General features: G+C 41.4%; 1 protein-coding gene across 3 annotated transcripts in view; it reads left to right on the plus strand.

Annotated features, from left to right (window-relative positions):
* Window positions 1–4,282: 4,282 nt before the first annotated feature.
* myo10l3 (myosin X, like 3) overlaps window positions 4,283–13,085 on the plus strand; it is a 57,026-nt gene continuing 48,223 nt past the window's right edge. For all 3 annotated transcript variants that reach the window (XM_025903893.1, XM_025903894.1, XM_025903895.1), the window contains exon 1: window positions 4,283–4,573. In XM_025903893.1, the coding sequence (XP_025759678.1) occupies window positions 4,553–4,573 (21 nt within the window). In that variant the 5' untranslated portion in view covers window positions 4,283–4,552. The remainder of the gene's footprint in view (window positions 4,574–13,085) is intronic.

Genomic DNA, 13,085 nt, shown 5'->3' on the forward strand with positions numbered 1-13,085 from the left:
AATAAAAATCGAATCACCTTTGTTTGATATTGTTAGATGATCCATTTTTACTTCAATGTCTTTGCTCTCCTTTGGCCATCCATCTTGGCTAAACTATCTTTGATTTAATTAATTTTACCTAACTCCCATCTTCCTGTTGCTTTGTTCCCTGGATGACCGTGACCATTCACACACAAAAAAGAGAAAACATTATAAAAGATCACTTTTAGGACTTTCATGTCTTTCTTCACTTAAGTTTGGTCAATTTTGGCCACTTTGCTTTTGGTTTTTGATTTGTCTTTAGGCCTAATTTTATAGTACTACTTTTGCATACCAGTGCAAAGTGTCTAAGGTAAGCAAATGACTTGGTATTATCATTAATAATATATTCAGTTTTCATTATTTTATAAACTGTGCTAACTTCACAGATTTCAAACCTGCTCTTAGTTAACACAACATAATATTTGTAGGTCACACACCAGTGATATTTCCAGCTGACGATAACCCAGGGTTCATCCCGCTTGTTGTTTAGCTGCCTCCCACTGTTCACTCATCAATTTATGGGTGGAGGTTTTTTACATAATCAAAGCAGCTCCAGTTAAGTGGTTAGCATGGTCTGGTTGTGACTAACAGCCTGTGGCTGTAGAGAGGATCATCAGTCATCCCCCATCACTGGGACCTCCGTCACATGTGTTCAATCCCGACTTGTCCATTATTTGACACGAGGCTACAAAAAGGATCCTTCACCTGACCTGAATGACTTTGCCTGAGGTCTTTCCCACCAGTGGGGGTTGGGGGCATCATCGTAGACTCTATCTCCAATTAACCTTTCAAAAACACAGTTCCTCACATGTGACGCTTTATTTTTTACAAATACCCAGATGTTTATATAACAGGGCCAATCGACAGATCTGAAATGGTCACATGACTCGGTACCTTTTAAGTGGAGTCCATGGCTTTCATGAATGAAGTATATATTGCTCTGGCCCTGCTGATGGTGCTACTGCATGTGGTCATTTCTGTCCACTGATCTTTACTTCAGTGGACCACGCACTGTAAGAGCAGGATCTGGGGGCGTAGCTTGTAAAGAAGAGCTGTAAAGCTTGTAAAATAAAGCACTAAACAGATGCTTAAACACTGGGTATTCTTCCTGCCTTTTATAAATTTCACATGATAAAAAAACAGAGAGAGGAGTAAACAGGCTTCTATAGATAAACATAATTTCACTATTAAAGCAAACGTTTAGTATACATTTCATAGCTCAGCTTATCATTGGCCCCTTCCTGGTATGCCTGGTATTCCACTCATTGGTATGTAGGATTTTTCTAGGATAAAACCTTTTTAAATGGAGATATAAACTGATTAAATAATGTATCCAAATGCCTTCCTGAAACTGACATTGAAAGCCTGAAGATTTAAAGAAAACAAATCCCCATTTCAAAAGTGTGATTTTTAGAATTAATCTTTTTTTTTTTTTTTACTGTTAACTAGTAACTTAAAGAGCTAAAAGGGAGTGTTTTGACTCTCTTTTAACTAACCACAGTCAATTTTTTAATGCAAAAGGACCAAATCAGCTGGCTGAGTTGATAGCAGGGGTCAAGAACAGCAGGTCTTACCGGTCTTCCCCCCAGTCAGTTTGGGGATCTTGATAACCAAATGGATGTTTTGTTCTCGCTCTCTTTGTTCATGCAGACAGTAAGCATAGTCGGCTCTGCCTGCTGTCTCAAAGAGTAGTTCTTCCACTGTTGTATGTAGTTTTAAAAGCAGTGAGTTTAATTGTGGTCTAGTGCTGCATATCCTCAGCAAGCCCCCTTTGTTAAGTTCAGCCAGAACTGTTTTTTTCTCTTTGGGACATGTACTGACCCACATTAGATGTGTGTTTAACACATCTAATAAAGGCTTTACGTCTTAGCAAACACTCATGCTCTAGCTGTGATATTTACTGCTTTATCATTTTTATCAGGAAAGGATGCAGGTTAGGAATAATTATCCAGAAACAGGTAAAATTGCTCTGAGTCACAGAGAGAGAATCTGTTTGGTGTGCATAGTGATTCACCTGGGCTGTACAACAGAGAGTCAGGGCACCCGGTGGCCCCCATGTGTGAGTCAGGTGATTCTGAGAGGGTATAATCACCTCCAGTCAAAGTGTCTGTGAGCGGTAAACTAGCTTTGGCACGACAATGGGATTGTTCAAGTATTACTCCCCGAAAATCCTTACAGGAACGCAAAACAGTGACTGCACTGTTCTTATGAAAGCTGCTCTTAACCTTTTGATTAATAAGTACCAACTAACTAACTGACTACCAACAACAGGTTTGTACAATCTAATGCAACAGAAATGCTGAATAGGCATTTTGACATATTAGGAGCCAGAAAGGCTGATCAGTGCATATAATGTACTTTGACTGAATTCACCAATTTGACTCAAAAGTTGAGTTCACCCAAAGGTCACATCAGTAACTGAAAGACAAAATTGAGGAGGATTTGCAAGATTTGGGGATTGCACTTCGCTCTATTTAGTAGATGTTGCCACTAGTATTGAGGTGAATTAAGGGTACAAATAAAGGAAACGGTTTTCTCAGAGGGGTTTTGCAAAAATGCTTAGAGAGATGTTTGAACATCCCATATATAAGTTACTTTAAAATACTGTGTAGTAAACCCACTAACCAGTGGTAATATAGCACCATCACTGCAAACATGGTGTTTCAAAATCATAAAAGTTTAAAAAGAAAAGAGAATTATAAAGTAAAATTATAAAATCATTTTAAGCTGTGAGAACAACACTATCAAATCAGGAGACTGACCAAAACATTCTGCCATGTCACACAGCGAGCATCTATTATATAACAGACTGCATACAGCTTGCAGTCTGGGTCTGTTGCATGACTGCTCAATATAGAGTAACATATTCATCTATCCACTGTTATCATACCTGTTAGCACAGGCAGTACATTACCTGCAAAATGCACATCCTTTGTTCGATTTCTACAAATAATACAAAGAAGAAAATGATTTTTGTGTTGAGACTGTAAAGCAGCTGTCTGTGATTTTATGAACGGCTGCTGAGGACCCTGTCAATCACTCATACATCACTTCATATCATTATTTATTTATAAAATGTATCTATTCATTATTTATTATTATTGATTTGTGAACCAAAAGAAAACCAAAAGAATGAGCTGAAAGACACACTGGCTACCCATTTTTAAATTTGGCACCATGACACATCTAAATATATTTTTATTTATCTTAATAGCATGACAGCTTGAATATAAATCCTTAAAAAAAATAAAGTGAGAGTAAGGAGGTGATGAATCACCTGGCGTGATGAGGTATTTGAATATTTTTCAAATTCAGTGCCAGTAGAAAAACTGCAACAAATGCATACCCTTAAAAATAAACAAATACAAACAAACACCACATTAGGGAGCCGATTAGTGTTTAGAAAATAAGACCATAAGATGACCATTAAAAAAAAAAAAGCCCTACATGGAAACAGAGATGCAAAGGAGCTGTAATTAGAAACAAACCAACTACAGCAAAATGTAAAACAACCCAAATCAGACAGACAGCAACAATACTAGATGCAAAACAGCAAAAACCACACAAACTGACTTCACAAGAGACAAAGAACGGCTGCAAAGGCATGCAAAATTACTAAGATACAACCAAAATGTGCCAAAATGAAAGGGAATGCATGCTTTGGTTCTTCTTAGTATGAATGTGGGGCCTTTATGTATCTGTACCCGGGGGCCTCATTGTTTCTTCATCCGTCAGTGACTCTTAGGTAAAGAAAAAGAAAGAAAAACACATTGAAGAATAGAAGACTGACAGCCCAATTGTGCATTCAGTGCTCAATATGCTTTACAGTTTTTACTTGGTGGAGACACATCATTTGATGGAAACATATGAGTCTAACAAGAAGGTCCCCAAATCAAATAATGATAAAATGCTTATTTTATCGGAAAGATTTTTTTTAAAGACAAGACATCTGCTAAAATAAAACCAACTTACTCCTCCTCATCTGCTTCTTTCTTCCCTGTATATTTTTTCCAGGAAGCAAAATAATGAATCAGACTCAGTCTCACCCTAGATATACACAGAAGTAGATTCATATTAGGCCTGCTGTGCTATAATAAATCGTTTTAAGTAAAAACCTGGTATGTTGAACATCATGAGGATACATGTGCACATCCTTTTAAAATCTGTAGAAACAGGAACAAAGAGGGCGTATGCTGAGGGGAGGGCTGTGGCTCAGCAGGCTCCTCCTCCCTGCATAATATGCCGGGTCCATTGAAATGAGTAGACAGCAGAAACGGCGCAGGCAGCTCCACAGCGGCTTGTCGGGACACTTCAGAAAACAAGTCCGAAAGTGTCCGAAAATCAGAGAGCAGAATGACTCGTTTCATGACTGGCACAGAGTTCTGAGCAAGCATCCGGAAAAAAAGAGAAAAGATTTTATTATCTTACCGAAGCGGATGGGAATAATTTGGGAATACAGCCCGCTCTCCTCCTCAGCTGTGGTACCCTGAAGTCAGACTACAAAGAGCCGTGAGGTCGAGCACTGGTTAAGATGAATACTTTCTTTTTAGAGGTGAGTTCGCCTGCTTTCTCCATAGCGGTATGAATACTTTTCAGTTAGCTCTTTGCTTTAATATGGAGCCTTAAATGGTTTTTTGAGACCTTCATGATCCTTTGTTTTGTTTCCCCATGCTGTTTTGAGCTTTTTATAAGTGCGGGATGGGTTCAGACCACTTCATGATTTTCACACCCCTGTAAAAGCAGCCCTTATTATGATGTAGTCTGCGGTCTTTGTGATCCTTTATCAGCCGCTCATGTATCCCATCCCTCTACAGGATGGAGCCAGAGTGGCAACCTCACTGTCCACACAAGCCTCTTAGTCATACAAATGTCTGCCCTGACAAAAACTACTACAGCTTCTCAGGGAAACCTGTGCGTAGCTTTAATTAGAGGCTAGACAATGCCTCTCTCAATGCAGTGACTGCTGAGCTGGATGTGTCATCTGCCAATCAGTCCAGAGAGCAGCACACTCACACTCTGATGTAGGTGAAAGCCAGGCTGGCTTTAGGTCTGATTTGTCATGCCCCTCTGACTCAGAGGAGGGCACACACACTCACAGAGAAGACAGATGGAGTACAGGGAAGTGAATCTCCTCCCATCCTCTACTTCTGTACCTCCCTATCAGCCGTGCCCCTCAGTGATGCACTATGCCGTGACTCACAGAAGTTTCACCTTGCAGGAGGTGCTCCATACACTTTTCTTTGCAAAGGCAGGTTTAATGCAAACTGATTGGACAATTATCGATGCATTTCTTTTTTTCAGTGACTTCAGTCATACAATAATAAATTCAGCAGCCTCGAGCGTAGCTTTCAATAATTTGCTGCACACACCGAATGTGTAGCGAGCAGATGGAGGTGAGCTGGATTTTGCCTCATAATCTGCTTTTATTACAGTGATATGCTGCGAAGAGGAAGGTTATTATTTCAGCTCAGTTTTAATCTGGTTTGTATCTGTTGACCTTTACCAACAGATCAATACATCCTGTAGCATTTGCTCCAAATAGGTGTAAGTTTTTTGGGATAGTTTATTTTTCATTCTACTTGATTTCTTTGGTCGTCTTTGGACTTGACTACATTCATTTGCAGTGTTTTAAATTTTTAAGCTAAAAAACATATTGGTTTGACTTTGTTGTGCTTTCTACTGCTTTTTTTACTGTTAAAATGAAACTGAAATAAAGGGAAGTCCCAGTCTGCGTTACAGACCACTAATGGACAAAAAACAGCATCAAAATATATATTTATCTCTACCTGCTGTTTCAGATCTCCAGTCTGAGCTGTGTTAGAGTGAATGAATGACCTGTCCTGGTTTTCAAGTGAATTTCGGTGTCATGGAATGATGCCAGGGTCTTGAACTCCACAGTGCCACAGCTTGGATTTAATTAAGCAGGAATTCTGCAAGTGAATTAAGACGAGGATTAAACTCAACTCTAAAAACAAGTGCACCAGGATAAATCGTATGGATGTGTCTTTGCTGTGAATGTCGCGGTTGTATAAAGCTGGAACTGTGTAGATAGGAGCACATCTTTTTTAACCTTTTGCATCACAGGATTCTGTTGCAGATTGTGCATTAAATAAATCTGCATGTTTGCCAATTTGCCAGTTACTAATCTAGAATCGGCTTTTCCTTATAGGCCACTGTTTGTTAAGGTGGAGACGTTGACAAGGGTTAGAAATCATGGTGGACCGAGAGGAGTGGTCGGTACATGGGTGTGCTCATCCTGATGGCCCATCCTGTCCACCATAAAACCCTCAGCACTGTGTCCTTTACTCTACACCCAATACGTTATTCTAATGGAAGTGACCCAACAAAAAACACACAAGTATCGAAGGGTGTTTTTTTTTTCATACTGCAAGGCTGCTGGATTTGGCAGACTTTATATTCACATTTTGTTTTTTCAGACATACGAGAAACTCCCTGCCCGCCGTCACACCCAAATTTGGATGAATCAGAGCTTCCATTATGAAATTAATTGCATTTATTTAGCTTTATCCACAATATCTGCTAATTATAACCATTTTTCCAGTGAAACGTTTTATGCAAGAATCCATTTCGTACACAGGAGACTATTAGCAAATATGAGAAACACTGTTGTGCCTTTGGGGCTCTTCCTTCCTGGCTATTAATTTGCCAGGGAATATGAGCATTAACTATACCTTTGTGTGACCTCCCTTTGTATATGTGAGCTCCCACACACACTTTAGATACTTGATACCTTTGTAGAACATCCTGAATCCCAGCTATTTTCTAAACTTGGTAATCAGTTACTTTATAGCAGCAGCTGCTACACACTGTAAACCCAAGCAAGGAGGACCTTTCCACACCCATTAACCCTTCATTGCATTATACACCAAATTCCTTCCTCTTAAAGATACTCTGACCGAGGGAATCCCAAATACCCAGCCTTGACCTCCCAAATTCCTGGTCACGGCTGCATGTCATCCATCCTGTAGAGCTGCGGTTGCAAGGCTTTAGGTTTCACACCGTCACCGCTGACCCCTTCACCCTCAGACACATTCTTCCCATCCTAAAAACGTCCCTCGTAGCTCTATGTGTCGCTTATGTCTGGTTCTCCGAAGTGGGGGCCGTGGATCGGTATCCGAGGCGGCATTCTGTGGTGAAATGGGTAACGTGAGAAAGGCCAACCTGCCATAGTAGTAGGTGGACTATTTCCCCCCCTTCAGCGACAGACACTTTTCTGCCCAGTTGTCACTTCCTCCAGCTGCCACTTTAAAGAGCCGAGAATCATTGCTCCCATGCAGCTGGCTGATGGAGTAAGGAAAGAGCCAGGAAGTACAGTTAGGATGTGAAGAAGGAAGGAAGGAAATGTAATGGGACCAGCATTCCTTTTTTTCTTCTAAGCGGTTGTTAGTAATTAAAATTGAAGTGCTTATTGTCTGCATTATCACATCAAATTAGGGGATTTTCAAACAATGCTCTTTAGAGTCTCGGAGCTGTGGTGAATTAACGGGGCCGGTTGTTTATGATCACAAAGAGGAAGGTATTATTAAGGCAGCGGTTTGAGTGTGCGTCAGCAGAACTCCTGCAGCTTTGGAACAATCTGGAGGTGGTTTAATCCACCACAAGAGCACAGAAGCTAATTACCAGCAGCCATTGTCTGACCACGCACCAGAAAACATGGATAATCCGTTCTTATCATGTTACAGATTTGCAGCGTCAGGATTTCGAGACCACAGCTTATTCAACGATTTCTTGAATTTTCCATTTTAACGTGACATAAATCGGAGTCAGCGCTCTGCAATATTCTGACTCGATCCCCTCCTAACTCTTTAGCTTGTGTTTGCATTTCTTGTGAGTCTAGCAGTAACCCGACCCCCGTCTATCAGTGAGCTGACCATCATAACCTCCTGCTGACGCCATGCTGTTGACTTTAGTTTTATCCGCTATGTCACTGAGCTCTTCAGACAAAGCTGTCTGTGTTTGTGGAAATAAAAGGAAAACACATCTCCATCTTTCCACAGTTTCTTTACCAGTGACAAATAACACTGCACAGAATCGTCTCTTCCTGTCTATTAGCTCCTGATGATGGACGAACTGTTGCTGTGTGGAGTCTCTCGTGGTCTCGGTTGCCTGTAAACCTGAACTTTAAAGAAATAGTTACCAGTCTCATCTTTACAATCTATGTCAATGCAGCACGGGGAACACTGATAAAACAACCATGCATATAAACAGCAGCGCTTAACAATGCTCATGCTTTACTGAGACTATGCTGCCTACACAGTGATTTTGACCCACTGGACACAAATATAAAAATCTTGGCAAGAACTTCCCTTCCACTCACTGCTGCACATCACCACACAGGAGGAAAAAAAATGAAGTCGAATTACAAAAAAGTAAAGAACAGCAACAGGAGGTGACAGTGCATTATCAGGTACTGGTGATGCAAATGGAAAAACCTTCCCAACGTTGGGTTCCCCAGACATCCCCAGTGGGTAGTCCTACTTCTATAGATGTGATTGGTGACAATCTTATCATCTAACTCTTTGCAAATGAGCAAATCCCCAAATTAAAAACAAACAAAGCTTCACTCAAGCTATTCCTTTAACAGCTGACCTTCAACCCACTTGACTCAAATCCGTCCTCCATGATTAGAGACCTCTCACTCAGTTGAGGCACTGCACATGAAAAATCACTTGTAATCTTCTCTCCAACGCCCATCCTTCCTGCCCCCCTCCCTGCCCCCCTCCCTGTGTGTGTGTGCTTCAGGGCCGTTCTGGGCGTGCTGTTCTCTGAAATATTAATCACATCAGGGCACTTGGGCAAGTAAGTCGGTGATGACAGAGAACACTCTCAAACTATTATATGCCAAATCTGCTGAAAAGATACAGTCATACTGAGTTATGTACTTTCTTTATTCAGTGATAAAACATTCTCTGATGGAAGTAAGTGTACTGGCTGAAAGGCTGCAGGGTTTAACTTTGGATCTGGACCCCTTTCTTGCATGTCAGAGCCTCTTGGTCTCTCCCTTCTTTCCTGCCTGCTTACTACTAATATCCTGTCAAATAAATGCGAAAAAATATCGCCCAAAAAATCTAACACTCATCCATCCATTCTTTTTTTTTCACTTAGCATGGACCAAGTTGTACTACAAGCTGGACCAGTTAACCCTACACAGGACTGGCCCTGTCTGGCTTCTTACCCAGGGTCATTTTGTCAAGGGGAGACCCTACCACGGGTCGGTCCTGGGATCACTTGGACATACAAACCCCTCCACTGACCACAAGTATAGCTGTATCAGTTGTATCTTGCATGGGTAAAAAGAAGGTCCTGGCTCTTACTGTTTATTAGTTGCACTGATTTTCTTGTGTAGCCTCCAGAAAGATGTCATATATGTAAATGTATTTCACAAAATGTCCCAGACTGTTATTTTCACATCTCAGTGGCGTCTTTCTGTCACCAGCGATGTTTCTGAATGATGGGTTGTTGATATTGTAGGCTGACTGGATGTCTGTGCCTGGGCTGCTCATGTTACTGGTGTGGTATCTGCGTTTAGTTTAAAGTGTCAGGCCTGCAGTCCCTTCTGTCATTCATATCTCGAAATGATTTTCAGTACATCTCCGTGAGGTAAAGGTGGACGACTCAAATCCAAAGACAAATCAGATTTGTGTGCAGGATTTGAGATTTTTACACAGACAAAATTAAAGATTATTGTCGCTTTCCCTCATGCAAAAAATTAAAAAAAATGTTTGTTGTCCTTCACCTTGACTGGCCGACCTGATGGACATAGTGAGATAGTAATGAGTGTCGCTTAAATCCCCTGGGTTCCAAGGTTTCGTCTGGCAGCTTAATAACAGCCAACCTGTGATTACTGCTCCCAGTCCAGATGTTGACTTTCCTTTTTTAGTCCCCTATGATTACGCTGCACAGAGTCAGCCTATTATGGGATGGAGTATGCGTGTTTCTAAGCTACACCATCCTGTGAGTTTAGGTTAAACACATTGCAACTACCATATGTGAATATAGCCTGAGGTGAAAAAAATGTTTAAAAACAGTAAAATTTGTTGATTCTCGTGAAGAGATTAATGCTGTAATTCCAGGACTAATTACAGGGGTGAGCACCCTGTAGAGTTCGAGTACACATCCCACTCTGCATGAGCCTAGCTTGCCGTGGTGTGAAGAGCCTGACTGGAGAAAACAGCACAGCATGGCACAATCCACAGTCATGACATGTTAGCTTTCCCATCCACTCTAAGTGTGTTTTATTAGACTCAAGTGTATGTGTGTGTGTGTGTGTGGTTAGAGGCCCGGGGCTGTTTGTAGGATGATACGCTGAGAAGCTGAGAGTAACATGGGGAGGAATGTCCTGTGTTTTTAGGACTCTCTGTGTGTTTATCTCTGCCACTTGAACGCACTGCTAAACATACTTCATCCCCCTGCTTTGTATAAGAAACACTCGCCACATTCCCAATCCAAGGAGAGGTTTGAGCAGTTTCACTCAGTATTTGTTCTGGGATTTCTGATTGGAATCAGTCTGTGTGCTGTTTAAATGCTGCGCGACCTCATTCGTAAGTCCAGTGGATCTAATAGTTTTGGCCAAAGTTTCTTCATCCTGACCTCCAGCCCTCCCTCCCTCCCTCCTTCCTGTTATAAATTATACATCTGACTATAACACACAAAATCCCTGTCTGCTTGTTTGCCCGCAAATTCCTTCTACACCATCAGGAGCTGAGCAACCAAGACACGCACGCAGGTACATCTTAGCTCCCTGAAGGTTCTTATCTATATTATGATGCCATCATGTTGCTTAGTAACCACTTACCAACAGGTTAAAATGACCCATTTGTAGCGTTTATGCACCTCCTGATAGCATCGTATCGTTTCAGTGTCATGACAGTAGCATCTAATTTATAGCCACAAAACTTGAATTATGCATGATGTGCTGTGATGTCATCATGCTGCCTAGCAATCACCTAGCAGCTGACGAAAATCACAGACCAGACAATACCATAGCATGGGCGTGTACTGGTAAAAGTAAAATGTGCATTGTAAGCATGTGATGCAGTTAAAATAAAAGTTTAAGGGCATATTCAAAGAAGAAAAGTAGAGAGAATGGTTCCACGTCACTAGTGGCAATTTTGAGGTGAAGTGCAGTTACAAGTTGTAAACTCAGAACTTAGATATTAAAGGCAGTTTATTATTTTATTCTGAGTCTTTTATGTTTGTTGCTATCATATCATCAGCTCCTGCTGGATGGGTAACATTTGTTTTAAGGATAATGTTGCAGAAGTGTTTCACGAAGCTTTCACAATCCAATACACTGATGACGGAGGTGGTACTGTTTCTGCAGGCGCTAAATCGGCACCATTTTTAAAAGTGAAACAATATCCTTGCAGGTTTTTAGACTCAGGACATGTAAATTAATTCGCTTGTGACAGAGGTTAAAACTGTATTTATTTTATTTGCTTACAGAGTCCTAACAGTGACTTTAACATCCACAGTATCACTAATGTGCAGCTTATCATTGCCAAATTGGCATTTTTTTTGTCATTTGATCAAACCATAAATAGCTTCAGAAGTATGAAACACTCAAAAATAATAAAATGCTGAAGATAGGAGAGTTTCTGGTAATCAGTGTGGACAGCATGAGCTACAGGGTCAAAGGCAGCGTAACAGTAGCCGGGCTGATTTGTAAGCTACCACTTCGCTTACCGTGCCCCACACATCTCACACTCTCAAACACACACCCTAACTCGCTCTCTCCTGACTGAGCAGCATTCCTCGAGTACCTCTGGGTTTCCTGCTGTGTGACCCCATAACTATCAGACGAATAACAGAGGTATGCAGATGCCAGACGGGAGAGGTGCTGGCATGTGGCTCGGTAGATATTCCAAGTCATCAAGCTTTGCTGGAAATCCAATCAAACCTGCAGTAATCACATCATTTGTTGCCTATTTGCCCCGTCCTGTAACCTATTCTATTGTGTGCGCCCAGGATCAGGGCGCAGGCTTTGATCAGCAGTGGAGTGAAAATATGTTCGCACAGGATAAGGAGGTAAAACGCGACACTGTGCCTGGAGTATGTGGCAGAGATTCAAGTGTTTCTCTTCTTTCTCTTTCGCTCCCGAAGACACAATTTGTTATGCAAATTCTCCTCAATACACTCATTAGCAACACAACAGATTAACGGCGTCAATGGATGACAGGGTGGTGCCCTCGAACCCCGCCTTTGCAGACAGCGTGTATCTGCTGACTGACAGATAAATGGACTACCAAACACACTTGGACACAAAAAAGAAACACTCACTTAATCCTGCTTGTGCACACGGACTTGTTCGTATTTGTTAGATTAATATTGTAACTCATCTCTTTCAATTCCATTAAGTGTGATAATGATAATGGCTTGCATGACAGTGATAACAGAAAACTGTTTGATGTCCATTAAGCTACGGATACTTCTCAAACAGTCCTTCTCAGTTAACAAAAACAGTTTCCTCGGTGTAAATCTTCTGTTCAGGGTTCAGGCTGTTCTTCAGATTCAAGAACAACCAGCGACCCAACGCCCCCCACCCCACATCATCACAAACAGGGAAAGCCCTGTTCCCCGGGGGACTCCTCCTCCTCCATTAGCTAATTTCTGATCAGCTGCTGTCTCCATCATTAATTCATACGTCTTCTAGCACAGATGCTAGAGGTTGCTTTTAATCTTCTGATTTCTCCCCTCGGTCACACACCCTGCCCTCACCCCATGCTGGCTGCGGGTCGTAGGCTGTAACGTGTGCAGCAGGCAGACGGTGTAGTGGCAACGAGGTAACAAAGGAAGACGAAGACATAAAAGGCATGTGCCGAGACATGAATCCTTGGAAAATCTGTGCAACGGAGGATTTTTCTTTTCCGCTGCAACAACCGCTGCTGGAAAACCCTTGAATTAAATTACCTCCCTTTGAGTGAAGCTGTTCACAAGTAGATACATTTATTTTCACACACATTTACACACTAAACATGTTGTATAAATTAAAATAATTCTCAGGTATACTGTAATAAGGTAATAAATAAGTAGCGTCTCGTGTT

This window comes from Oreochromis niloticus, linkage group LG16, assembly GCF_001858045.2.
Source record: "Oreochromis niloticus isolate F11D_XX linkage group LG16, O_niloticus_UMD_NMBU, whole genome shotgun sequence".
Taxonomy (NCBI): Eukaryota; Metazoa; Chordata; class Actinopteri; order Cichliformes; family Cichlidae; genus Oreochromis; species Oreochromis niloticus.